The 27,627-nt window shown below is 46.7% G+C and overlaps 1 protein-coding gene across 2 annotated transcripts in view; it reads left to right on the top strand.

Annotated features, from left to right (window-relative positions):
• TTLL4 (tubulin tyrosine ligase like 4) overlaps window positions 1-27,627 on the top strand; it is a 322,322-nt gene that overhangs the window by 281,482 nt on the left and 13,213 nt on the right. For both annotated transcript variants that reach the window (XM_069227141.1, XM_069227142.1), the window contains exons 17-18: window positions 14,131-14,341; window positions 14,997-15,067. In XM_069227141.1, the coding sequence (XP_069083242.1) occupies window positions 14,131-14,341; window positions 14,997-15,067 (282 nt within the window). The remainder of the gene's footprint in view (window positions 1-14,130; window positions 14,342-14,996; window positions 15,068-27,627) is intronic.

The raw sequence follows: 27,627 nt of genomic DNA, 5'->3' as shown, positions 1-27,627 counted from the left end.
CATCAGACGCAATAGGACAACATTCAGTTCCCATGGAGGAGATGGCCTCCTAATGGGAGGAAAGACCTTTTTTAAACCTTCCAGGAAGTCCTTAATAATTGGAATCCGAAAAAAGGAGGTTTGTGAGGGGCTCTTTCTTTATGCCGTTAGAGCCGCCAAGTGTACCTTTTATTGATGACAATTGTAAGCCCGATTTTGCCAAACTTAGTAAGTACGGCAGGATAGATTCCTCTCCACAGGATACCGGGTCAATGTTGTTGTCCAAACACCACACACAGAATCTTTTCCACTTGCTTGCATAAGCCGATCGTGTGGAAGGGCGCTTTGCTTCTTTTAGCATTTCCATACAGTCCTGAGGTAGGTTCAAGTGTCAATATTGCACTAGCTCAGGAGCCATGCTGCCAAACTCAACGATGAGAGGTTGGGATGAGATATCTGCCCTCTGAACTTCGTGAGCAGGTCCGGACGATGAGGCAGCCTGATGTGTGGCTTGAGTGACCGGTGAAGGAGGTCTGGAAACCACCATTGGCATGGCCATTCTGGAGCAATTAGGATAATTTTGGACTGAGCATTGGATAACTTCTGGAGGACTGCCGGAATCAGGGGAAGCGGTGGAAAGGCGTAAAGAAATGCTCCTGACCAGCTTAACCACAGGGCATTCCCCAGTGTCCCTGGATGGTAATATCTGGAGGCGAGGTTTTGGCATTTTTTTGTTTCCTGGGGATGCGAATAGGTCTATAGAGGGGGTACCCCATAGTGCGAAAATGGAGCGAATGACGTCGTCGTGTAACACCCATTCGTGGTTCTCGTCCATTACGCGGCAGAGAGCATCCGCTTGAACATTCTGGCTGCCAGGCAGTTGAGTTGCCACTAGCGACAGGTTCCTGGCTAGAAGCCAATGCCAGATTGTTTGAGCCTCTCTGGATAATATCCTGGACCTGGTGCCTCCTTGTTTGTTTACGTAATACATAGTTGCCACGTTGTCCGTCTGGAGGAGGAGAGTTTCCGTTTTCAGAGAGGGAAGGAAGGCTTTGAGCGCAAGGTGGACTGCGCGAAGCTCCAGCAGGTTGATATGATAGAGACTCTCTCTGTGACCACTTGCCTTGGACTCGAAGATGATCCATGTGCGCTCCCCATCCGAGCAGTGATGCGTCTGTTACGATGGTTTGAGCTGGAGGCTGTTGTTGGAAAGGAATACCCACCAAGAAATTGTTGGGTGAACACCACCACTTGAGGGACTGTAGGGCGTGGGGAGAAAGGAGGACTTTGCTCTCCCAATCGTCCATCAGTTGACACCATTGATCCTCCAGGTCTTCTTGTAAGGGTCTCATATGGAGGTGAGCATTGGGAACGAGATGGATACAAGACGCCATCGAGCCCAGTAGAGAGGCTATTACTCTTGCAGTGGTCTGTGGAGTTCTCTCTAGTTGTTTGCACTTTTGGAGAATCGATAATCGTCGTTCCTCCGAAGGAAACACCTTTCCTAGATTGGTATCTATAATGGCCCCTAAGTAATGCAACCTCTGAACAGGCGTTGCTGTGGACTTCAGGAGATTGACTTGAAGACCGAGATTCTGTAACAGCTGTAGAGCCCATTTGAAATGTTGTTGGGCCTCTAGATAACTGGAGGCCTTTATGAGCCAATCGTCTAGATAGGGGTAGACAAATATTCGATGTTTCCTCAAGTGGGCGGCTACCACCGCCATGCATTTGGAAAAAGTTATCGGCGCGGATTTGAGGCCGAAGGGTAGAACCGCAAATTGGTACTGACGTTTGCCGACGGTGAACCGTAGGAATTTTCGATGTTTCATCGCAAAGGTTTATCGCACAGAGCCAGTCGCCCTGACGAAGATGTGGGTAAATTTGGTGCAAGGATAGCATCCTGAATTTCTCTTTGCGAATCCACTTGTTTGCTGTCCTTAGATCTAGAATGGGACGAAACTCTTGCTTGTCCTTTTTTGGCACAAGAAAATACCTCAAATAAATCCCTTTCCCTTGTTGGCTGATCGGGACGGGTTCTATAGCTCTTTTTTTTCATAGAATAGTGACTTCTAACTGAAGAGCTTCGAGGTGGTGGCTGACTGGTTTGGGTGGAACAGATGGCGGAGGACTGGTGAATCTGAGAGCGTAACCATGTCGCACAATATTCAATACCCAGGCGTCTGATGTGATGTGTAGCCACTCGTCCAGATGATTTGAGATACTTCCCCCTACCGGAGTGGATAACGGAGGAGGGGGAAGCGAAGATTCAGGGCTTAGACGCGGGAGCCTGGCGAGTTGCCTGAGTTTGTGGCGTTGAACGACCCCTTGTGGACTTTCGCTGTGTGGAGAAGGCCCTTTGATGTTGCTGTTGCTGCTGGGGGCGTGAAGACATCCAGTGTGGTGTCTGATACCTGTGGGTGAAAAGTCTTCGCTGATAGGGACGGAATACTTTTCGTTGTTCTTTCGGACGTTCCATGCCTACCGCTTTTAGAGTGTCTAGCTCAGACTTCATCCTGGCCATCTCGTCATCGGCATGAGAGCCGAACAAAGTGGAGCCTGAGAAAGGTAAATTCTGTATTCTCTGCTGTGCTTCTGGTTTGAGAGATGTCAATCGCAACCATGCGTGTCGTCTTAACGCTACTCCGTGAGCGTAGTTATGTGCAGACTGCACCGAAGAATCAGCAGCAGCGCTTATTACCTGGTTAGAAACCATAGCTCCCTCACCCACGACCTCCAATAAATCTTCCCTTTTGTCCTTAGGAAGATGCTCTGCAAACTGCAGCATAGAGTCCCAGAGGGCCCGATCGTATCTCCCTAATGAAGCAGTGGCACTGGCTGCTTTCATTGTGATGGCTGCGGTAGAGCATACTTTTCGGCCTGCAGCATCGATCTTTCTGCTCTCTTTATCCGGAGGTGAGGAGGAAGACGGTGATGTAGAGTGCAACTTCTTTGCCGCTACTATAACCACCGAGTCCGGCACTGGGTCCGACCTCAAGAATAGAGGATCTTGTTCCGGTGGACGATACTTCTTAATAAGTCTGGAAGGAGCAGATTTCGTTGCGGCCGGTGTCAGAAAAATATCCATTGCCGGTTCAATAAGACCCGGAACCAGTGGAAGCAAAGGTCTTGAAGATGTCCTCTGGTGCAACGTCTCGAAGATTACTGAGGTCGATGGAGCAGGTACCGCCAGCGGGATATTTAGTTTGGTCGCCCCTCGCACTAAGACTTCTTGGAATGTATTCACGTCGTCTATGGGGGACACTCTCGGGACGGTGAGTCTGATAGGGTTGGAGAGTAGTCCTGTGTAGAAGAAGAATGTCTATGACGTGAATGTGGAGATCTCTGCTGTGACTCATGACGATGGTGCCGAGAGGAAGACGAACGTCTAGAGGAATGTCTAGAATGCCTTATGGATTGCGTTGGAGTCCTCGGAGCAGACTCTGAAGAAGGAGCCGGAAGAGGAGCCGTAGGTGTTACTGGTGTCTGCGGCAACGGCGACTGTTGAGGAGAGAGCTGTGGAGACGCTGGAAGCAGGATGAGTGAGGCCGAGGATTCTGAAGTGGTATAAACCCTTCTAGGTCTCTTTGTCGCCTCGACGTTGACACACTCCTCGACGTCGAACTACGGTGTCGCCACTGAGAACCTCTCGACGACGACCCTCGGCAACGATGTGGTGACGGCGACCGTCTCAGACGGCGAGCACTCTCTCTCGAAGCCGATCGCCCTCGCCGTGTCGACGGCAAACCGGACCCAGACCCTCTCGACATCGATCGTCCTCGCCGCGGCGACCCAGACCCTCTCGACGGCGAGCGTCCACGCCGTCTCGGCGGCGAAATGGCTGCCAACATCGAATGATGTGTTCGATGGCATATGTCGCTGTAGATACGCATCTTTTGCATAGCTCGCCATCTGGTGTTGGGTCGGAGTGTTCCAAGTTGTTTTTCTTCGAAGAAGTCTTTCGAGTCACGGGACCGAGTGACTCCTCCTTTTGTCTCCATTGCGCATGGGCGTCGACTCCATCTTCGATTGTTTTTTTTTCCGCCATCGGGTTCGGACGTGTTCCTGTCGCTCCGAGTTTCGGAACGGAAAAACAGTTAAATTTCGGAAGATTTTCGTCGGTATTGTTGCGTTCGGGATCGGCGTAGTTAGAATCAACACCGCATCGAAGATCGAAGAGCTCCGGAGCCCTTCGGGGTAGTTTTCAATCCCCCGTCGGGGCCTGCTTGGCCCGACCGCGTGTAGAAGAACGCCGATGGAACGGACCCCGTTCCGTTTCTGTCCCAAATGCCACAAAAAATACCCCTATTCAGACCAACACTTGGGCCCTCATTCTGACCTTGGCGGGCGGCGGAGGCCGCCCGCCAAAGTCCCGCCGTCAGATTACCGTTCCGCGGTCATTCTGACTTTCCCGCTGGGCTGGCGGGCGGTCGCCTTCAGACCGCCCGCCAGCCCAGCGGGAAAGAGGCTTCCACGATGAAGCCGGCTCGGAATCGAGCCGGCGGAGTGGAAGCTGTGCGACGGGTGCAGTTGCACCCGTCGCGTATTTCACTGTCTGCGCAGCAGACAGTGAAATACATGTAGGGGCCCTCTTACGGGGGCCCCTGCAATGCCCATGCCAGTGGCATGGGCACTGCAGGGGCCCCCAGGGGCCCCGCGAACCCCCCCTACCGCCATCCGGATCCCGGCGGTCCGACCGCCGGGATCTGGATGGCGGTAGGGGGGGTCGGAATCCCCGCGGCGGTGCAGCAAGCTGCGCCGCCGTGGAGGATTCAATGGGGCGGCGGTACACTGGCGGGAGCCCGCCAGTGGTGCCGGTCCAACCGCGGCTTTACCGCCGCGGTCGGAATCCCCATTGGAGCACCGCCGGCCTGTCGGCGGTGCTCCCGCGGTCCTCCGCCCTGGCGGTCAAAGACCGCCAGGGTCAGAATGACCACCTTGGTCTGTAACCTGTGCCTGTCACCTGAGCACAGTGAAGACACTTGCGAGGCCTGTCGTGCGTTCCAGTCCCGAAAAACACTCCGAGACCGTCGAGCCAGAAGACTTCAAATGGCGTCCACGCCGACAGCGCACCGAGAGTTCGAGGTACAGGAAGAGGAAGAAACCTTTTCGATACATGAATCGGACTCCGAGGAATTCGACGATCCACGAACCGTGAGTAAGACGTCGAAAACCACTCATAAGAAGATTGTCAAGGCCCAGGGGACGCCACTGCCACCAGGCCATGGCTCCAACCATAAATTCGATGACCGACCGTCGGCACCTAAAAAGGCCCAATCAGTGCCGAGACCGTCCGACTCCGGTCGAGACACCGGCACGCAGCCTTCTCGGGACCGAGAAAGTGCTGGAAACATACATCGACACCGAGATAGCGGTGTAGACACGGCTCGACGCCGAGACAGCGGCACCGATGAAGATCGACGCCGAGATGTTTCGACTCCGAAAAAGAAAAAAGTCACCTCGGAGCCGAAAAAAAATGCAGACAGGGTTTCGGTGCCAAAACAACCTGCAACCGACCCAGTTTCAGGCTCTTATACAGAAGAGCAATCAATGACCTCCCAAATGCGAAAGCATAGGTTTGAGGAAGACCTGCAATCCACCGATGTAGACCATACGCAGAAACGTATTTTTATACAGCAGGGGACAGGAAAGATAAGCACCCTTCCCCCTATTAGGAGAAAGAGAAGACTGGAATTTCAAACTGACCAAACACCACAAACGAAAATGGTGAAAAGGGTTACTCCGCCACCCTCTCCTCCACCTATAATTCACGTCTCACCAGCACAAACTCCATCACATTCCCCGGCTCACACCACCATGAGCCAAGGTGACCAGGATCAGGACGCATGGGACTTGTACGACGCCCCTGTGTCAGATAACAGTCCGGAGGCATACCCTACAAAGCCATCACCACCGGAAGACAGTACTGCATATTCTCAGGTGGTGGCTAGAGCAGCACAATTCCACAATGTAAGCCTCCACTCAGAACAAGTCGAGGATGACTTTCTATTCAACACCCTCTCCGCCACCCACAGCTCCTACCAAAGCCTGCCTATGCTCCCTGGTATGCTTCGGCACGCAAAAGACATCTTTAAGGAGCCGGTCAAAAGTAGGGCAATCACACCAAGGGTGGAAAAAAAGTATAAAGCGCCTCCTACAGACCCTATTTTCATAACTTCACAGCTGCCACCAGATTCTGTCGTTGTAGGAGCAGCTAGGAAGAGGGCCAACTCCCACACATCTGGGGATGCACCACCCCCAGATAAGGAAAGCCGCAAGTTCGATGCAGCTGGTAAGAGAGTCGCAGCACAAGCTGCAAACCAGTGGCGCATCGCTAACTCACAGGCACTTCTTGCGCGCTATGACGGAGCCCATTGGGATGAGATGCAACATCTCATTGAACATCTACCCAAAGACCTACAAAAGAGGGCAAAGCAAGTGGTTGAGGAAGGACAGAACATTTCAAACAACCAGATACGCTCCTCCATGGACGCAGCAGACACAGCTGCAAGAACAATAAATACATCTGTGACCATCAGAAGGCATGCATGGCTACGAACGTCTGGGTTTAAACCAGAGATTCAGCAGGCAGTTCTCATTATGCCATTCAACGAAAAAGAACTGTTCGGTCCAGAAGTGGACACGGCGATTGAGAAACTTAAAAAGGACACGGACACTGCTAAAGCCATGGGCGCACTCTACTCCCCGCAGAGCAGAGGAAATTACAGCACCTTCCGCAAAACACCCTTTAGAGGGGGGTTTCGGGGTCAGGCCACACAAGCCAGCACCTCACAGGCAACACCATCCAGTTACCAGGGACAGTACAGGGGAGGCTTTCGGGGCCAATATAGAGGAGGGCAATTCCCTAGGAATAGGGGAAAATTTCAAAGCCCCAAAACCCCTACAACTAAGCAGTGACTCACATGTCACTCACCCCCTCCACTCAACACCAGTGGGGGGAAGAATAGGTCATTATTACAAAGCATGGGAGGAAATCACTACAGACACTTGGGTTGTAGCAATTATCCAAAATGGTTATTGCATAGAATTTCTACAATTCCCTCCAAACATACCACCAAGAGCACAAAATTTATCAAAACATCATTCCGAGCTCCTGGAGATAGAAGTTCAAGCACTATTGCAAAAGAACGCAATCGAGTTAGTACCAAACACACAAATAAACACAGGAGTTTATTCACTGTACTTCTTAATACCAAAGAAGGACAAAACGCTAAGACCAATCCTAGACCTAAGAATACTAAACACATACATCAAATCAGACCACTTTCACATGGTCACACTACAAGAAGTGTTACCATTGCTGAAACTACACGACTACATGACAACATTAGACCTCAAAGACGCGTATTTCCATATACCAATACATCCATCGCACAGGAAATATTTAAGGTTTGTATTCAAAGGAATACACTACCAATTCAAGGTACTGCCTTTCGGTTTAACAACCGCACCAAGAGTCTTTACCAAATGTCTAGCAGTAGTCGCTGCACACATCAGAAGGCAGCAAATACATGTATTCCCGTATCTAGACGACTGGCTAATCAAGACCCATTCGTTAATAACGTGCTCACACCACACAAATCAAATCATACAAACCCTCTACAAACTAGGGTTCACAGTCAACTTTGCAAAATCCAACATTCTGCCGCGCAAGGTACAACAATACCTAGGAGCCATAATAAACACAACAATAGGAGTAGCCACTCCAAGTCCACAAAGAATTCAAAATTTCAACAACATCATACAACGCATGTATCCAACACAAAAAATACAAGCAAAGATGATATTACAACTCCTAGGCATGATGTCTTCATGCATAGCCATTGTCCCAAACGCAAGACTGCACATGAGGCCCTTACAACAGTGCCTAGCATCACAGTGGTCACAAGCACAGGGTCACCTTACAGATCTGGTGTTAATAGACCGCCAAACTTACCTCTCGCTTCTATGGTGGAACAATATAAATTTAAACAAAGGGCGGCCTTTCCAAGACCCAGTGCCACAATACGTAATAACAACAGATGCTTCCATGACAGGGTGGGGAGCACACCTCGATCAACACAGCATACAAGGACAATGGAACGTACATCAAACAAAACTGCATATAAATCACCTAGAACTGCTAGCAGTTTTTCAAGCACTAAAGGCTTTTCAACCAATAATAGTTCACAAATACATTCTCGTCAAAACAGACAACATGACAACAATGTATTATCTAAACAAACAAGGGGGGACACACTCAACGCAATTGAGCCTGCTGGCACAAAAGATATGGCGTTGGGCAATTCACAACCAAATTCGCCTAATAGCGCAATTTATCCCAGGAATTCAGAATCAACTCGCAGACAATCTCTCTCGAGATCACCAACAGGTCCACGAATGGGAAATTCACCCCCAAATTCTGAACACTTACTTCACGCTCTGGGGAACACCTCAAATAGACTTGTTTGCGACAAAAGAGAACGCAAAATGCCAAAACTTCGCATCCAGATACCCACACAGGCAGTCCCACGGCAATGCCCTATGGATCAACTGGTCAGGGATATTTGCCTACGCTTTTCCTCCTCTCCCTCTCCTTCCTTATCTGGTAAACAAACTCAGTCAAAACAAACTCAAACTCATATTAATAGCACCAACTTGGGCAAGGCAACCCTGGTACACAACGCTGCTAGACCTATCAGTAGTACCCCACATCAAACTGCCCAACAGGCCGGATCTGTTAACACAACACAACCAAACGATCAGACACCCAGATCCAGCATCGCTGAATCTAGCAATCTGGCTCCTGAAATCCTAGAATTTGGACACTTACAACTTACCCAAGAATGTATTAAAGTCATAAAGCAAGCCAGAAGGCCATCCACCAGGCACTGCTATGCCAGTAAATGGAAGAGGTTTGTTTGCTACTGCCATATTAATCAAATCCAACCATTACACGCAACCCCAAAACATGTAGTGGGTTACTTGCTTCACTTACAAAAATCTAACCTAGCTTTCTCTTCCATTAAAATACACCTTGCAGCAATATCTGCATACCTGCAGCCTACCTATTCAACTTCCCTATATAGGATACCAGTCATTAAAGCATTCATGGAGGGCCTTAAAAGAATTATTCCACCAAGAACACCACCTGTTCCTTCATGGAACCTAAATGTTGTCTTAACTAGACTTATGGGTCCACCTTTTGAACCCATGCACTCCTGCGAAATACAGTTCCTAACATGGAAGGTTGCATTTCTCATCGCCATTACCTCTCTAAGAAGAGTAAGCGAGATTCAGGCGTTTACAATACAAGAACCTTTTATACAACTACACAAAAATAAGGTCGTCCTAAGGACTAATCCTAAATTTCTACCAAAAGTTATTTCACCGTTCCATCTAAATCAAACAGTGGAACTTCCAGTGTTCTTCCCACAGCCAGATTCCGTAGCTGAGAGGGCACTACATACTTTAGATGTCAAAAGAGCATTAATGTATTACATTGACAGAACAAAGAGCATCAGGAAAACTAAACACCTATTTATTGCATTCCAAAAACCTCATGCAGGAAACCCAATATCAAAACAAGGTATAGCCAGATGGATAGTTAAATGCATCCAAATCTGCTACCTTAAAGCTAAACGACAACTGCCCATTACACCAAGGGCACACTCAACCAGAAAGAAAGGTGCTACCATGGCCTTTCTAGGAAACATCCCAATGCAAGAAATATGAAAGGCAGCCACATGGTCTACGCCTCACACATTCACCAAGCACTACTGTGTAGACGTGTTATCCGCACAACAAGCCACAGTAGGTCAAGCCGTATTAAGAACATTGTTTCAGACTACTCCCACTCCTACAGGCTGAGCCACCGCTTTGGGGAGATAACTGCTTACTAGTCTATGCAAAACATGCGTATCTACAGCGACAGATGCCATCGAACTGAAAATGTCACTTACCCAGTGTACATCTGTTCGTGGCATCAGTCGCTGTAGATTCGCATGTGCCCACCCGCCTCCCCGGGAGCCTGTAGCAGTTCGGAAGGTACCTTCAACTATTTGTATATATATTATTTTAACCTTAAATAGGTACATACTTCGTCACTCCATTGCATGGCCACTATTACTACAATACAACTCCTACCTCACCCTCTGCGGGGAAAAACAATCGAAGATGGAGTCGACGCCCATGCGCAATGGAGACAAAAGGAGGAGTCACTCGGTCCCGTGACTCGAAAGACTTCTTCGAAGAAAAACAACTTGTAACACTCCGACCCAACACCAGATGGCGAGCTATGCAAAACATGCGAATCTACAGCGACTGATGCCACGAACAGATGTACACTGGGTAAGTGACATTTTCATTCTTCCTCGCCGGTGAACCGGTCCTCGACGGCGAGCATGTTGGCGCCGTTCCTGGTCTCGACGCCCTCGACGTCGACGCCCTCGACGTCGTCTGAGACCTATGCCGTTTCTGAGCCGGTCTGGTAGGAGTTGCAGAGGAAACAGGGTGAACCCTGGTAGAAGACTGACCTTCTCCTTTTTCTCCTGTCCTCTCTTGCCTGAAGTCGAATTTTCTCCCTATCACGAAGAGTTCTTCTGGAGAAAGTTCCACAGATGTCACATGATTCAGGTTTGTGGCTGGATGGAAGGCAAATTATACAGACTCGATGTGGGTCTGTTTTAGCCTTTTTTCTGCCACAAGAAGGGCATTTATCAAAAAGTGAAGGCATTTCTAAACTAGAAAAACCTCAAATTTCTGTCAGAATTTGACAGAAAAGAGTAGCAAATGTTCACTAAATATTAAAAACGTCGAGTGAAATTGAAATTCAAAAGATTTTAAATGAATTTGTGTCAAAAAAAGGCTTTGTGAGGTAGAGCTCAATGCTTCAGGGTCCTGTCAGAAAGGAGCCGGAAAAAAGAACTGAGGCAACTGCCTTTAGCTGTGCATGATGGGATACAGGAAGACTTTACTTTCTTAAAGGCACATGTAAAGAAATGGCTCCCTGTTGCAGTTACCCCCCACTTTTTGCCTGATACTGATGCTGACTTGACTGAGAAGTGTGCTGGGACCCTGCTAACCAGGCCCCAGCACCAGTGTTCTTTCACCTAAAATGTACCATTGTCTCCACAATTGGCACAACCCTGGCACCCAGGTAAGTCCCTTGTAACTGGTACCCCTGGTACCAAGGGCCCTGATGCCAGGGAAGGTCTCTAAGGGCTGCAGCATGTCTTATGCCACCCTAGGGACCCCTCACTCAGCACAGACACAATGCTTGCCAGCTTGTGTGTGCTGGTGGGGAGAAAATGACTAAGTCGACATGGCACTCCCCTCAGGGTGCCATGCCAACCTCACACTGCCTGTGGCATAGGTAAGTCACCCCTCTAGCAGGCCTTACAGCCCTAAGGCAGGGTGCACTATACCACAGGTGAGGGCATATGTGCATGAGCACTATGCCCCTACAGTGTCTAAGCAAAACCTTAGACATTGTAGGTGCAGGGTAGCCATAAGAGTATATGGGCTGGGAGTCTGTCAAAAACGAACTCCACAGCTCCATAATGGCTACACTGAATACTGGGAAGTTTAGTATCAAACTTCTCAGAATAATAAACCCACACTGATGCCAGTGTTAGATTTATTAAAAAAATGCACACAGAGTGCATCTTAGAGATGCACCCTGTATTTTACCCAATTGTTCAGTGCAGGACTGACTGGTCTGTGCCAGCCTGCTGCTGAGACGAGTTTCTGACCTCATGCGGTGAGAGCCTTTGTGCTCTCTGAGGACAGAAACAAAGCCTGCTCTGAGTGGAGGTGCTTCACACCTCCCCCTGCAGGAACTGTAACACCTAGCAGTGAGATTCAAAGGCTCAAGCTTCGTGTTACAATGCCCCAGGGCACTCCAGCTAGTGGAGATGCCCGCCCCCTGGACCCAGCCCCCACTTTTGGCGGCAAGTCCAGGAGAAATAATGAGAAAAACAAGGAGTCACTGGCCAGTCAGGACAGCCCCTAAGGTGTCCTGAGCTGAGGTGACTCTGACTTTTAGAAATCCTCCATCTTGCAGATGGAGGATTCCCCCAATAGGAATAGGGATGTGACCCCCTCCCCTTGGGAGGAGGCACAAAAAGGGTGTACCCACCCTCAGGGCTAGTAGCCATTGGCTACTAACCCCCCAGACCTAAACACGCCCTTAAATTTAGTATTTAAGGGCTTCCCTGAACCTAAGAATTCAGATTCCTGCAACAACAAGAAGGACTGCCTAGCTGAAAACCCCTGCAGAGGAAGACCAGAAGACAACAACTGCCTTGGCTCCAGAAACTCACCGGCCTGTCTCCTGCCTTCCAAAGAACTCTGCTCCAGCGACGCCTTCCAAAGGGACCAGCGACCTCTGCATCCTCTGAGGACTGCCCTGCTTCGACGACGACAAGAAACTCCCGAGGACAGCGGACCTGCTCCAAAAAGACTGCAACTTTATCCAAAGGAGCAGCTTTAAAGAACCCTGCAATCTCCCCGCAAGAAGCGTGAGACTTGCAACACTGCACCCGGCGACCCCGACTCGGCTGGTGGAGAACCAACACCTCAGGGAGGACCCCCGGACTACTCTACGACTGTGAGTACCAAAACCTGTCCCCCCTGAGCCCCCACAGCGCCGCCTGCAGAGGGAATCCAGAGGCTTCCCCTGACCGCGACTCTCTGAAACCTAAGTCCCGACGCCTGGAAAAGACCCTGCACCCGCAGCCCCCAGGACCTGAAGGACCGGACTTTCACTGCAGAAGTGACCCCCAGGAGTCCCTCTCCCTTGCCCAAGTGGAGGTTTCCCCGAGGAAGCCCCCCCTTGCCTGCCTGCAGCGCTGAAGAGATCCCTTGATCTCTCCTTGACTTCCATTGCGAACCCGACGCTTGTTCTAACACTGCACCCGGCCGCCCCCGCGCCGCTGAGGGTGAAATTTCTGTGTGGGCTTGTGTCCCCCCCGGTGCCCTACAAAACCCCCCTGGTCTGCCCCCCGAAGACGCGGGTACTTTCCTGCTGGCAGACTGGAACCGGGGCACCCCCTTCTCTCCATTGGAGCCTATGCGTTTTGGGCACCACTTTGAACTCTGCACCTGACCGGCCCTGAGCTGCTGGTGTGGTAACTTTGGGGTTGCTCTGAACCCCCAACGGTGGGCTACCTTGGACCAAGAACTGAACCCTGTAAGTGTCTTACTTACCTGGTAAAACTAACAAAAACTTACCTCCCCCAGGAACTGTGAAAATTGCACTAAGTGTCCACTTTTAAAATAGCTATTTGTGAATAACTTGAAAAGTATACATGCAATTGAAATGATTCAAAGTTCCTAATGTACTTACCTGCAATACCTTTCAAACAAGATATTACATGTTAAATTTGAACCTGTGGTTCTTAAAATAAACTAAGAAAAGATATTTTTCTATACAAAACCTATTGGCTGGATTTGTCTCTGAGTGTGTGTACCTCATTTATTGTCTATGTGTATGTACAACAAATGCTTAACACTACTCCCTGGATAAGCCTACTGCTCGACCACACTACCACAAAATAGAGCACTAGTATTATCTCTTTTTACCACTATTTTACCTCTAAGGGGAACCCTTGGACTCTGTGCATGCTATTCCTTACTTTGAAATAGCACATACAGAGCCAACTTCCTACAGCACAGCTCTATTTACATTCTGTATAATGGCAGCCTATGGGCTACACTGCCCTGCATTATTTTATTCTCATGAGAGGTGTAAATAAAGTATGAGAATGTATGTTATTACATTTCTAGAATAAATAGGTGTTTGAACGTGAATTTACACTACAACTGTTTTCTTTTCAACAATTTGGCCTGTGTAGCTGTTCATATAGGCTGCACAGTGTTATTCTTAAGTGATTTTTGATAGACCTTTTTTCAAAGGGCTGGTATTTGCACTTAAGAATATACTTCACATCAGTGCTCCGGGGTCCCCGCAGGCGCGCGGAACTATTCAGTGCTTATGACTATACATGGATATCCCCTACGAGAGAATAATAGTTTTCATAGCCATCAAATACATTGAAAGACAGAATCGGTTTGCTGTGCCCCCACAGTGAAAACTTCATAGAACCTGTGCTTGTATGGCTAACCTTGCTATGTGTTTTGCTGCTTTAGGATTTCTACTCCTCTATCCTGGACACCTTAACTCCTGATGATATCCGAACTTTGGTTGAAACTGAGGATGAGTACTCCCGTCGTGGCCAGTTTGAACGTGTGTTCCCTTCCCCCATCTCAGGAAGGTATCTTCGGTTCTTTGAACAGCCAAGATACTTGAACATTCTCCTCAACCAGTGGGAGCAGAAATATAGGGATCACAAGGAGAAAGGTGAGCTGGTCCAACTAAGTGTATCCAGCCTAAGGTTCATTTCAGTCTTAGCAGTCTACAATCCATCATGCATTTTTCAGAGTCATTTTCACTTTTGGTTAATGTGCTCTATGGTATGGGGATCCTAGAGGGATTCTACAGGGACCCTACTTGCTATATTGTTACGAGTCCTACCCATCAGCTAGGTTGCTAGCTCTCTGGCCAAGATATTTCATTGGAGTTCGTTCCTCCAGGGAGCGGCACTGAATGAATGCTATGTTAAAAGGAGCAGACATCCGCTGAGCACAGCCGTGCTCTGAGTGGTTCCGTCTCTTCAAGTGCCTTCTGAAGCTCAGTTGGTACTTGATGACCAAAGCTAAAGGTGGGTGAGAATTGCAGAGCGTATTTGCCATAAGGTGGAAAAGAACAGCTACCCTAGAGTAGTGTTGGTGGCCCGATAAGAAGGCAGCCATGGGCGAGTGTAGAAATCAGCACAAAACTTGTAGAATAATTTCTAGAATGATGGGAGATGAAAGCCCAAGAAGCTTAGTCAGTGCCTTATCTCTGCTCATCAAAATGTAGTTTTGGAGGGTAAGTCCAGGTTGCCATTTTAAGGCTATTTTAGCTTCCTCTCCCCTTATGGACATTTTGAGTTCATCTGTTTTTTTCTCTACAGGCCTCGAGCTGCTGAAGAGCTTTTGTCAGAAGGGCTACCATACTGGGATGATCTCGGACCCAACCCATCTGGTGAGTACTCCAATATTGAGCCTTTACATTTTTTTTAATTGCCATCCCAGCGAGAGACTGGCACAGCTCCATCCGTTTGCTGTTCATGTGTTAAGCTGAGAAAGGGTTGTCAGTTGTGCTAGTGAGTTAGTGACAGGTAGACTCTGAGCGTAGGTGCTGCATGTTGTCACTTAGCATAGTCCTAACCACTCTAGTTGCAGCAAGGTAAAGATCTGCATGGTTAGCGTTGCGCTATGAAGACCTCCCACAATTTGTTGTTCTTGGGTTTGTGTTGGGCTCAGGGTGTTACAAGTTGTATTTCTTCGAAGAAGTCTTTTCGGAGTCACGGGATCGAGTGACTCCTCATCTCGGTTCCATTGCGCATGGGCATAGACTCCATTGTTAGATTGTTTTCTTTCTGCGGTCGAGTTCGGACGTGTTTCCTCTCGCTCCGAGATTTCAATTTGGAAAACCACAGAAAACCTTCTTATTCGTCGGTATTGTTTTGATCGCGTTTCCCATCTAGCATCGAACCGGTAGTACCGTCGGAAACTTCATCTTCCACCCTTTGGGGCGCGTGCGCCCGACTCAGGCCTGTTCGTGCCTACCGTGTGGAAAGCCTGATTGATCAGACTCCATTCCGATTCTGCCCTCAGTGCCACGCGAAGTACTCCTATACAGACCAACACTTGGTTTGTAACTTGTGCCTTTCTTCAGACCATCGGGAGGAAGATTGTGAGGCCTGTAGATCTTTTCAATCAAAAAAGCCCCTCCGAGATCGCAGAGCCCAAAGACTCGAAATGGCGTCAAAAAGCAGCGAACATCTCAACGTTATGGAAGAAGAGCAGGCGCAGACAGCAGTCTTCGTCCGAGACACAGACTCCGAATAGGAATCTGAAGACGACAGACCCATCACAGCTAGCCAGCATGAGAGTATGTGTGTCCCTACACCCCTGCACAAAAAAACATTTAAAGGCCTTGGCTACACCACTGCCAGAAGGCCGTGGTTCGGCCCGAAAAAAGACTGTTGGCGACCGTTCTTCGGGGTCTGCGCCTAAAAAGGTGACTCCCCCGTCCGCTTCAGAGTCGAGCAAATCTGTTAAAGGCATGGTTTTTGACTCCAGTAAAAGAGCCCATTCCTCGGAGTAGAAAATTCTGCAATCGGCTTCGGAGGTAGACCTTCGACTACCTTTTCGGGACCTAAAAAAACTACACACTTCGGAGCCGAAAAAATCCTCATATACAGAGGAACAAGGACTTTCCAAAAAATTAAGACCAATCATGGAATCTCATAAGACTTCTGAGGAAGAGCCTGAGATTGAACCAATTTTACAAGTTATGGATGAGAGACAGTCCAGAATCCATATTCATAAGGAGACAGGAAGAATCATCACTGCACCTCCTTTAAAAACCAAAAGAAAACTGACTGTTCGATGGCATATGTTGCTGCAGATACACATGTTTGGCACAGTCCGCTGCCTGGTGTTGGGCTCGGAGTATTACAAGTTGTTTTTCTTCGAAGAAGTCTTTTTTGGTCACGGGACCGAAGGACTCCTCCCTCTTCGGCTCCATTGCGCATGGGCGTCGACTCCATCTTAGATTGTTTTTTTCCGCTGTCGGGTTCGGACGTATTCCTTTTCGCTCCGTGTTTCGGTTCGGAAAGTTAGTCAGAATCTCGGAAGAAAGCGTTGGTATTGTTCCGTTCGGTATCGGGATAGTTAGGTACATCAACACCGATCATCGGAAGACTTTGGGGTAGCTTCGATTCCCCCATCGGGGCCTGGTCGGCCCGACCGCGTGCGACATCGAAGCCGATGGAACGGACCCCGTTCCGTTTCTGCCCAAAATGTCACAGTAAGTATCCTTATACAGATCAGCACTTGGTCTGTAACTTGTGCTTGTCACCCGAGCACAAGGAGGATACCTGTGAGGCCTGTCGAGCCTTCCGGTCCAGAAAAACACTCCGGGACCGAAGAGCCAGGCGTCTACAAATGGCGTCCACGCCGACAAAACAACGTTTCGACGACGAAGAGGAAACATTCTCGGTTCCGGACTCCGAATCCGGAGACTCCGACGTCGAACAACAGCAACAAACTGTGAGTAAGACGTCGAAAAGTAAAACCATCGACAAAACGAAAGCCCAGGGGACGCCACTGCCAACAGGCCATGACTCGACCCATAAAACAGGCGACCCGTCGAAGGCGCCGAAAAAGGGCACGCCCATAGCGAAGACACCCGACTCCGGTCGAGGGACCGCCATGGAGCAACCTCTGAGCCGAGAAAGCGGCTCCGAGAGACAAAAACAAGATACCGGCACCGAAAAACATCGGCACCGAGTATCCATGCCGAAAGGAACAAAAAATCTGTTGGTGCCGAAACCGAAAAAAGATTCTCTCTCGGCGCCGAAAAATACCACACCTTCATCCTACTCAGAGGAACAAGTGGCCAGATGCACAGATTTGGACAAGAGCTCCAAAGTGTAGAATCAGACTACACGCAAAAGAGACTGTACATCCAGCAAGACACAGGGAAGATATCAACCCTTCCCCCAATAATGAGGAAAAGAAGGATCAGTCTCCTCAAGGATGACGCACAACCACAAGCCAAAGTGGTTAAAAAAGTCACGCCTCCGCCCTCTCCACTACAACAGGCATCGCCGGCACAAACACCGCCACAAATGCACTCACCAGCGCAAACTACAATAAGTCAAGATAATCAGGATCAAGACGCTTGGGACCTATACGACACCCCAGTGCCGGACAATGATCCAGATTCATACCCTACAAAGCCGTCACCGCCAGAGGACAGTACCTCATACTCACAACTGGTGGCTAGGGCTGCAGAATTCCACAATGTCCAACTGCATTCCGATCCTATAGAGGATGATTTTTTTATTTAACACCCTCTCGGCTACACATAGCCAATATCAATGTCTCCCAATGCTACCGGGGATGTTACGGCACGCAAAACAAATTTTTGAAGACCCCGTAAAATCAAGAGCCATCACCCCAAGGGTGGATAAAAAATACAAACCACCACCCACAGATCCAGTGTTTATTACTTCGCAGTTACCACCTGACTCCGTAGTAGTAGGGGCAGCTCGCAAAAGAGCAAATTCCCATACATCTGGCGACGCCCCACCTCCGGACAAAGAAAGCAGAAAATTTGATGCGGCAGGAAAAAGAGTAGCATCACAGGCAGCCAACCAGTGGCGCATCGCAAATTCTCAAGCGCTGCTGGCCAGATATGACCGCGCTCACTGGGATGAGATGCAACTTCTCGTAGACCATCTTCCCCAAGAATACCAAAAAAGGGCGCAGCAAATAGTTGAAGAGGGACAAACGATCTCAAACAATCAAATCCGCTCTTCACTGGACGCAGCAGATACTGCAGCGAGAACAGTCAACACTGCTGTCACCATAAGGAGACACGCTTGGCTCCGCACTTCAGGCTTCAAACCTGAAATCCAGCAGGCTGTCCTTAATATGCCCTTCAACGAAAAACAACTTTTTGGCCCTGAAGTGGACACAGCCATTGAAAAACTTAAAAAGGACACAGACACGGCCAAGGCCATGGGCGCACTCTACTCCCCGCAGAGCAGAGGCTCTTTTAGAAAAACTCCATTTAGAGGGGGGTTTCGTGGCCAACCCACAGACACCACCAGCCAACAAACAAGAACCACACCATATCAGGGTTCCTTCCAAAGGGGAGGTTTCAGGGGATATAGAGGGGGTCAATTCCCAAGGAGTAGGGGAAGATTCCAGACTCCAAAAACACCTCCACCTAAACAGTGACTTTCAAGTCACGCAACCCCTTCACTCAACACCAGTGGGGGGAAGATTAAGCCAATTCTACCAATCTTGGCAACAGATTACAACAGACAATTGGGTATTAGCAATAATCCAACATGGCTATTGCATAGAATTCCACAAATTCCCACCAAACATCCCTCCCAAAACACGCAAAATGTCACCACAACATTTAGAACTTTTAGGACTAGAAGTTCAAGCACTACTGCAAAAGGATGCAATAGAGTTAGTACCAGTACAACAAAAAAACACAGGAGTTTACTCCCTGTACTTTCTAATTCCAAAAAAAGACAAAACATTAAGACCAATATTAGATCTCAGGACACTAAATACCTACATCATATCGGACCATTTTCACATGGTCACACTACAAGACATCATTCCACTGCTCAAACAGCAAGATTACATGACCACATTAGACCTAAAGGATGCGTACTTTCATATACCAATACACCCTTCTCACAGAAAGTACCTACGGTTCGTATTCAAAGGAATACATTACCAATTCAAAGTGTTGCCATTCGGAATAACAACTGCACCAAGAGTGTTCACAAAATGTCTAGCAGTAGTAGCAGCACACATCAGGAGACAACAGATACATGTGTTCCCTTACCTAGACGATTGGCTAATCAAGACCAACACAGTAAAAAAATGCGCAAGCGACACCACATGTGTCATACAAACCCTTCACAAACTGGGGTTTTCCATCAACTATACAAAATCACACCTAGAACCGTGTCAGACACAACAATATCTAGGAGCAACCATCAACACATCAAAAGGAATTGCCACTCCAAGTCCACAAAGAGTGCAGGCATTCCACAAGGTAATAAGTGCTATGTTTCCAAACCAAAAGATACAAGCAAAATTTGTGCTAAAACTTCTAGGCATGATGTCATCATGCATAGCCTTTGTCCCAAACGCAAGACTACACATGCGACCCTTACAACAGTGTCTAGCATCACAATGGTCACAGGCACTGGGTCAACTTCAAGATCTGGTGTTGGTAGACCGCCAAACATACCTCTCGCTTCTATGGTGGAACAGCAAAAATTTAAACAAAGGGCGGACATTTCAGGACCCAGTGCCTCAATACGTTATAACAACAGATGCTTCCATGACAGGGTGGGGAGCACACCTCAATCACCACAGCATTCAAGGACAATGGGATATACACCAAACAAAATTTCATATCAATTACCTAGAACTGTTAGCAGTATTTCTAGCGTTAAAAGCCTTCCAACCCATAATAACACACAAATACATTCTTGTCAAAACAGACAACATGACAACAATGTATTATTTAAACAAACAAGGAGGAACACACTCAACACAATTGTGCCTCCTAACACAAAAAATTTGGCAGTGGGCGATTCACAACAACATTCGCCTAATAGCACAATTTATTCCAGGAATACAAAACCAACTAGCAGACAACCTTTCGCGAGACCACCAACAAGTCCACGAATGGGAAATTCACCCCCAAGTTCTGAACAAGTACTTTCAAATTTGGGGAACACCCCAGATAGATTTGTTCGCAACAAAAGAAAACTCAAAATGCCAAAACTTCGCATCCAGGTACCCACACCGCGAATCACAAGGCAATGCTCTATGGATGAGTTGGTCAGGGATATTTGCATACGCTTTCCCCCCTCTCCCTCTCCTTCCATATCTAGTAAACAAGTTGAGTCAAAACCAACTCAAACTCATACTGATAGCACCCACATGGGCAAGACAACCTTGGTATACAACTCTACTAGACCTTTCACTAGTACTGCATGTCAAACTACCCAACAGACCAGATCTGTTAACACAACACAAACAACAGATCAGGCATCCAAACCCAGCATCATTGAATCTGGCAATTTGGCTCCTGAAATCCTAGAATTCGGACACTTAGACCTCACACAAGAATGCATGGAGGTCATAAAACAAGCTAGAAAATCTTCCACTAGACACTGCTATGCATCTAAGTGGAAAAGATTTGTTTACTACTGCCATGCCAATCAAATACAACCATTACATGCCTCTACGAAAGACATAGTAGGATACTTACTACATTTGCAAAAAGCAAATCTCGCTTTTTCATCTATAAAAATACACCTCGCAGCAATATCTGCTTACCTACAAACTACTCATTCATCGTCTCTATTTAGAATACCAGTTATTAAAGCATTCATGGAAGGGCTAAAAAGAATTATACCACCAAGAACACCACCAGTTCCTTCATGGAATCTTAACATCGTCTTAACAAGACTCATGGGTCCACCTTTCGAACCCATGCATTCCTGTGAAATGCAATATCTAACCTGGAAAGTCGCATTTCTCATTGCAATCACATCCCTCAGAAGAGTAAGTGAAATACAGGCATTTACCATACAAGAACCATTTATTCAAATACACAACAATAAAATAGTTCTAAGAACAAATCCAAAATTTCTGCCAAAAGTAATCTCACCATTCCATTTAAATCAAACAGTAGAATTGCCAGTGTTCTTCCCACAACCAAATTCCGTGGCTGAAAGGGCACTACATACATTAGACATCAAAAGAGCACTAATGTACTACATTGACAGAACAAAGCTAATCAGGAAAACAAAACAACTGTTCATAGCTTTTCAAAAACCACACATAGGAAATCCAATCTCTAAACAAGGCATTGCCAGATGGATAGTCAGATGTATTCAAACATGCTATCTTAAAGCCAAAAGAGAATTGCCTATTACACCAAAGGCACACTCAACCAGAAAGAAAGGTGCTACAATGGCCTTTCTAGGAAACATTCCTATGAGCGAAATATGTAAGGCTGCAACCTGGTCTACGCCTCATACGTTTACTAAACACTACTGTGTAGATGTACTAAATGCACAACAAGCTACAGTGGGCCAAGCTGTACTAAGAACATTATTCCAAACTACTTCAACTCCTACAGGCTAAACCACCGCTTTTAGGGGAGGTAACTGCTTTATAGTCTGTGCCAAACATGTGTATCTGCAGCAACATATGCCATCGAACTGAAAATGTCACTTACCCAGTGTACATCTGTTCGTGGCATTAGTCGCTGCAGATTCACATGTACCCTCCCACCTCCCCGGGAAGCCTGTAGCCGTTTAGAAGTAGATCATAAATCTTAAACTTCTGTACATTTGTAAATAATTATTATAAACTCTTAACGTACATACATATTCACTCCATTGCATGGGCACTATTTATAGCAAACAACTCCATCCTCACCCTCTGCGGGGAAAACAATGTAAGATGGAGTCGACGCCCATGCGCAATGGAGCCGAAGAGGGAGGAGTCCTTCGGTCCCGTGACCAAAAAAGACTTCTTCGAAGAAAAACAACTTGTAATACTCCGAGCCCAACACCAGGCAGCGGACTGTGCCAAACATGTGAATCTGCAGCGACTAATGCCACGAACAGATGTACACTGGGTAAGTGACATTTTCATTCCAAGAGGAACTAGACTCTGTACAGCTACCAACGGAGGTGCAAAATCAAAAGAAGCCGCAACCTCTCCATACTTCTCCTCCTCGAACTCCACAGCTCTTTCTCACCTCAAAACAGCCCATCACCACTGCCTTCTCCAACACATTCTTTATATTCACAGAAAGGTACGGAAGACCCATGGGATCTCTATGACCCTGATCCCATCCCGGACAATGACCCAGACATTTACCCATCAAAACTTTCTCCTCCAGAAGATACCACTGCATACACCCAAGTATTATCCTAGGGCAGCAGCTTATCATGGAGTAACCATGCACTCTGAGCCATTAGAAGATTTTTTATTTGATACTGTCTTCTACACATTCCAGGTACCAGTGTCTCCAAATGTTACCAGGAATGATTTAACACGCAGACCAAATTTTCAGCGCACATGTAAAAGCTAGGATTATCACCCCTAGAATTGATAAGTATAAGCCTGCACCTTCTGACCCAGATTACATCACTCACCGGGTCCCTCCAGACTCAGTGGTAGTCAGTGGAGCAAGAAAGAGGACAAATAGCCGGTCTTCAGGAGACGCACCGCCTCCTGATAAGGAGAGTAGAAAATTTGACTCAGCAGGGAAAAGAGTTGCTACTCAAGCAGCAAACCAGTGGAGAATTGTAAATTATCAGGCACTTCTAGCCAGGTATGATAGGGCCCATTGGGATGAAATGCAAGGTATTATACAGCATCCCCCAAAAGAGCACCAGAAAAGGGAACAGCAAGTAGTAGAAGAGGGGCAAGTGATTAGCAATAATCAGATAAGATCTGCCCTCGATGCTGCTGATACAGCTGCAAGGAGTGTAAGCACTGCCATCACAATCAGAAGACATGCATGGCTGCGCTCCTCTGGTTTTAAACCAGAAATTCAACAGGCAGTACTTAATATGCCTTTCGATAAAAAGCACCTCTTTGGCCCAAAAATGGACACCACTATTAAAAAACTGAGGAAGGACTCAGATACTGCGAAAGCGATGGGTGCTTTATACACCACCCCATATAGAGGCTCCTTTTGCAGACCACAGTTTCAAGGAGGTTTTAAGCCACAATCCTCAGAGGCTTCTACCTCCCAAACAACGCAAGGACAACAAACCCAGTATCAACGAGGTCGGTTTAGAGGATCATATAGAGGTCAATATTTCAGAAACGGAGGTAAATTTCAAACCTCTAAACAGACAACACAACCTAAACAGTGACTTCCTTCCCTCCCTTCCACTCCACACATCTCCTGTGGAGGGAAGACTACAGCAGTTCCACTCTCATTGGCAAAAAATCACCACAGACAATTGGGTATTATCAATTATCTGCAATGGCTATTGCCTAGAATTAATCTCCACCCCTCCAAACATCCCACCACGATATCACAAATTGTCACCCGAACATTCAGTTCTGTTACAACAAGAGGTACAATCTCGACTATTAAAACAAGCAATAGAATTAGTTCAACATTCTCAACAAGGAACAGGAGTATACTCACTATACTTCCTAATTCCCAAAAAAGACTGCACCCTCAGGCCCCTCAATCTATACGTCCTGTCAGAGCATTTTCACATGGTAACTCTGCAAGATATTATTCCACTAATGCAAAAACAAGATTACATGACTGCTCTAGATCTCAAAGATGCGTATTTCCACATACCCATCCAGCCAGCCCACAAAAGAAATCCCACAGATTTGTCATAACAGGAAAACAGTACCAGCTCAAGGTGTCGCCATTTGGCATAACCGTTCAAAAAGTGTTCACAAAGTGCCTAGCAGTAATAGCGGCCTACTTAAGAAGACAACACATCCATGTCTTTCCATATCTAGACGATTGGCTAATAAAATCAAGCAGTCTTACACAATGCCAAAAACATACTTGTTATGTGATAGAAACCCTGCACACCTTGGGGTTCTCTCTAAACTACCAAAAGTCACACCTTCAACCAGTACAAGTACAACCGTACCTAGGTGCTGTCCTAAATACTCAACTAGCCCTAGCTTATCCAAATGTACAACGGATTCAAGCTTTCCAAAATCTAATACCGCTCATACAGCCAAATCAACAATACACTGTAAGATTTATCATGAAGATTCTAGAAATGGTGGCATCTTGCGTAGCAATAGTCCCATATGCAAGATTAAACATGACTCTTACTGCAGTGCCTTTCACAACAATGGTCACAAGCGCACGGTCACCTTCCAGATCTAGTGTTGATAGAGCGCCAAACACATATGTCCCCTCAATGGTGGAATCGCAACAATCTAATGAAGTGGCGGTCGTTTTAAGACCCTGTGCCTCAGACCATAATTACAACAGATACATCAATGATCTGTCGGGGAGCTCACCTAAACAATCAGACCATTCAAGGGCAATGGGAAGTCAAACAGAAACAGCTACACATCCATCCACATCCACTTAGAATTATTAGCTGTGTTTCTTGCCCTAAAAGCTTTTCAACCTCTTCTCAAACAGAAGAATGTTCTCATAAAAACAGACAACATGACAACCATGTAATATCTCAACAAACAGGGAAGGACACATTCATCTCAGCTGTCCCTTCTAGCCCAAACAATTTGGAAATGGGCAATTCACAATCAAATTAATTTACTAGCACAATATATTCCAGGGATAGACAATCAGTCGGCAGATCTCCTCAGCAGAAATCACCAACAAACACACGAATGGGAGATTCACTCCCAAGTACTTCAAAAGTATTTTCAAAAGTGGGGAACACTAGACGTGGATCTTTTTGCAACAAGAGAAAATGCAAAATGCCAAAACTTCTCATCCAGACACCCACATCTCCTATCCAAGGGCAATGCTCTGTGGATCAGTTGGTCAGGGATATTTGCTTACACTCCCCCCCCCCCCCCCCCCCCTCCCCCCCCTCTCTTTCTAGTCAGCAAACTACGTCAAACGTCACTCACCATGATACTCAGCACCAACATGGGCACGCCAGCATTGGTATACAACACTGCTAGATCTGCCTGAAGTACCTCATTCCAAACTCCCAAACAGACCAGATTTGTTAACACAAAACAAAAGTCAAATCAGGCATCCAAACACCAATGCTCTCAATCTGGCAATTTGGCTCCTGAAGTCATAGAATTTGGTTACCTAAATCTTCAACTAGAATGTATGGAAGTGATTAAACAAGCATATAAACCTACTACTAGACAATGCTATGCAAACAAGTGAAAAAGATTTGTCTACTATTGTCAATCTAAAAACACAGATCCACTTACATCATCTATACAAGATATTGTATGCTATTTACTTCATTTGCAGAAATCAAATTTGGCTTTCTCATCCATCGAGATACACCTTACTGCAATATCTGCATACGTACAGAATATACAACATGCTTCTCTATTTAGAGTTCCTGTTATTAAAGCCTTCATGGAAGAATTAAAACACATTATTCCACCTAGAACACCACCTGTTCCATTGTGGAATTTAAATATCGTACTTACCAGACTCATGGGACCACCTTTTGAACCCATGCACTCTTGTCAAATTCAATTTTTAATATGGAAGGTCGCCTTCCTTGTAGCTATTACTTCTTTAAGAAGAGATAGTGAAATACAAGCATTCACTCTTGAAGAACCTTTTTTCCAAGTACAGAAGCCATAAAGTTGTACTTACAACTTTTGGTAGAAATTTTGGATTTGTTCGATCTCCATTTCACATCAACCAAACAGTGGAATTGCCAGTCTTTCCACCGCCAGACTCTGTGGCAGTAAGAGCTCTTCATACCCTAGATCTCAAAAGAGCTCTTATGTACTATACAGACAGAGCGAAAGATTTTAGGAAAGCAAAGCAACTTTTTGTTGCTTTCCAACAACCACATACAGGCAATCCTATATCAAAACAAGGTTTAGCAAGATGGATTGTTAGATGCATACAGACATGCTACATCAAGTCAAAAAGACAACTTTTGATTACTTCTAGAGCACATTCTATACGAAAGAAAGGTGCATCAATGGCATTTTTAGGAAACATACCAATGGTTGATATATGTAAAGCAGCTACATGGTCAACTCTCCATAGATTTACAAAACACTACTGTGTTGATGATTTCTCACAGCAACAAGACACTGTAGGCCAGGCTGTCTTAAAGATATTATTTCAAACAACTTCAACTCCTACAGGCTAGCCACCACTTTTTGGGAGGAATAACTGCTTGGTAGTCTATGCATAGCATGTGCATCTGCAGCTCCACATGCCACCGAACGGAAAATCTCACTTACCCAGTGTACATCTGTTTGTGGCATGTAGTGCTGCAGATTCACATGCACCCTCCCTCCTCCCCGGAAGCCTGTAGTTTAAGTTTTTTACATTTGTACATATGTAGATACATTTACATTTGCATGGACATCTCTTTGTATTTCTCTACTCTCACTCCTTCCTTCACCCTCTGCGGGTAAAACAATCTAAGTATGGAATCGATGCCCATGTGCACTGAAACTGAGAGGAGGAGGCACTCGATCCCGTGACTCCGAAAAGACTTCTTCGAAAAAAACAACTTGTAACACTCCGAGCCCAACACTAGATGTTGGAAGAGCTATGCATAGCATGTGAATCTGCAGCACTCTGATGTACTCTGGGTAAGTGACATTTTCCATATATATGCAATTCGTTTTTTTCTATTGACTGAAGATGATCTTCTTGGAAAGCTTTGATATACTTTCATTGACTTAGTGCCTGTGAGCACAAAGTTTTCACTTCCATCAGGGCTTTTAAACGTATATGCATTTAAAGTCTAATAACTTGTGTATCAACAATTCAATCAGAAAAGCTAATTCTAAGTCTAGCTAGTAAGTAAATATTGTGTTTGTTAAAGTAAACATTGCGTCATTAGTACACATCATTGCCTCAGACTTCACACCTGTACAGTATTACCTCCATTACTGATGAGTGTAAGCACAGGAGCTGAAAGCACTACCCACCTGCCTAAGTGTCCAAAGCGCATTGTGGTATCCAATATTCTTCCCTCTCTCATGTTCAGGTAATTTACTTATCCCTTAGGCACTGGCCTTATAACAGCTGATACCAACCTGCTTTTCTTCCTTCTCATCACATTGAGTAGGCACCATGCTGCTCAGACATCAGAAGTATGAGGCTGCGCCTCTCTTCTGTAAGTCATTGCCTGTGAAAATGCTCAAGGCTTGGAAGGATACAGAAGAGGGACACGTCTACACGGAAGTCGCACAATGGGCTAGAATTTAGTTCTAGGTCCCATCTACACCTCAGACTGCTCCAAAGCTGATTTTCTCTCTAGGCTGCTTAGATTGGAA

The sequence above is a fragment of the Pleurodeles waltl genome, chromosome 3_2 (genome assembly GCF_031143425.1).
Source record: "Pleurodeles waltl isolate 20211129_DDA chromosome 3_2, aPleWal1.hap1.20221129, whole genome shotgun sequence".
In the NCBI taxonomy this organism is placed as follows: domain Eukaryota; kingdom Metazoa; phylum Chordata; class Amphibia; order Caudata; family Salamandridae; genus Pleurodeles; species Pleurodeles waltl.
Note: the sequence above shows the minus strand (reverse complement) of the source record. Positions and strands in the feature narration are given on the sequence as shown.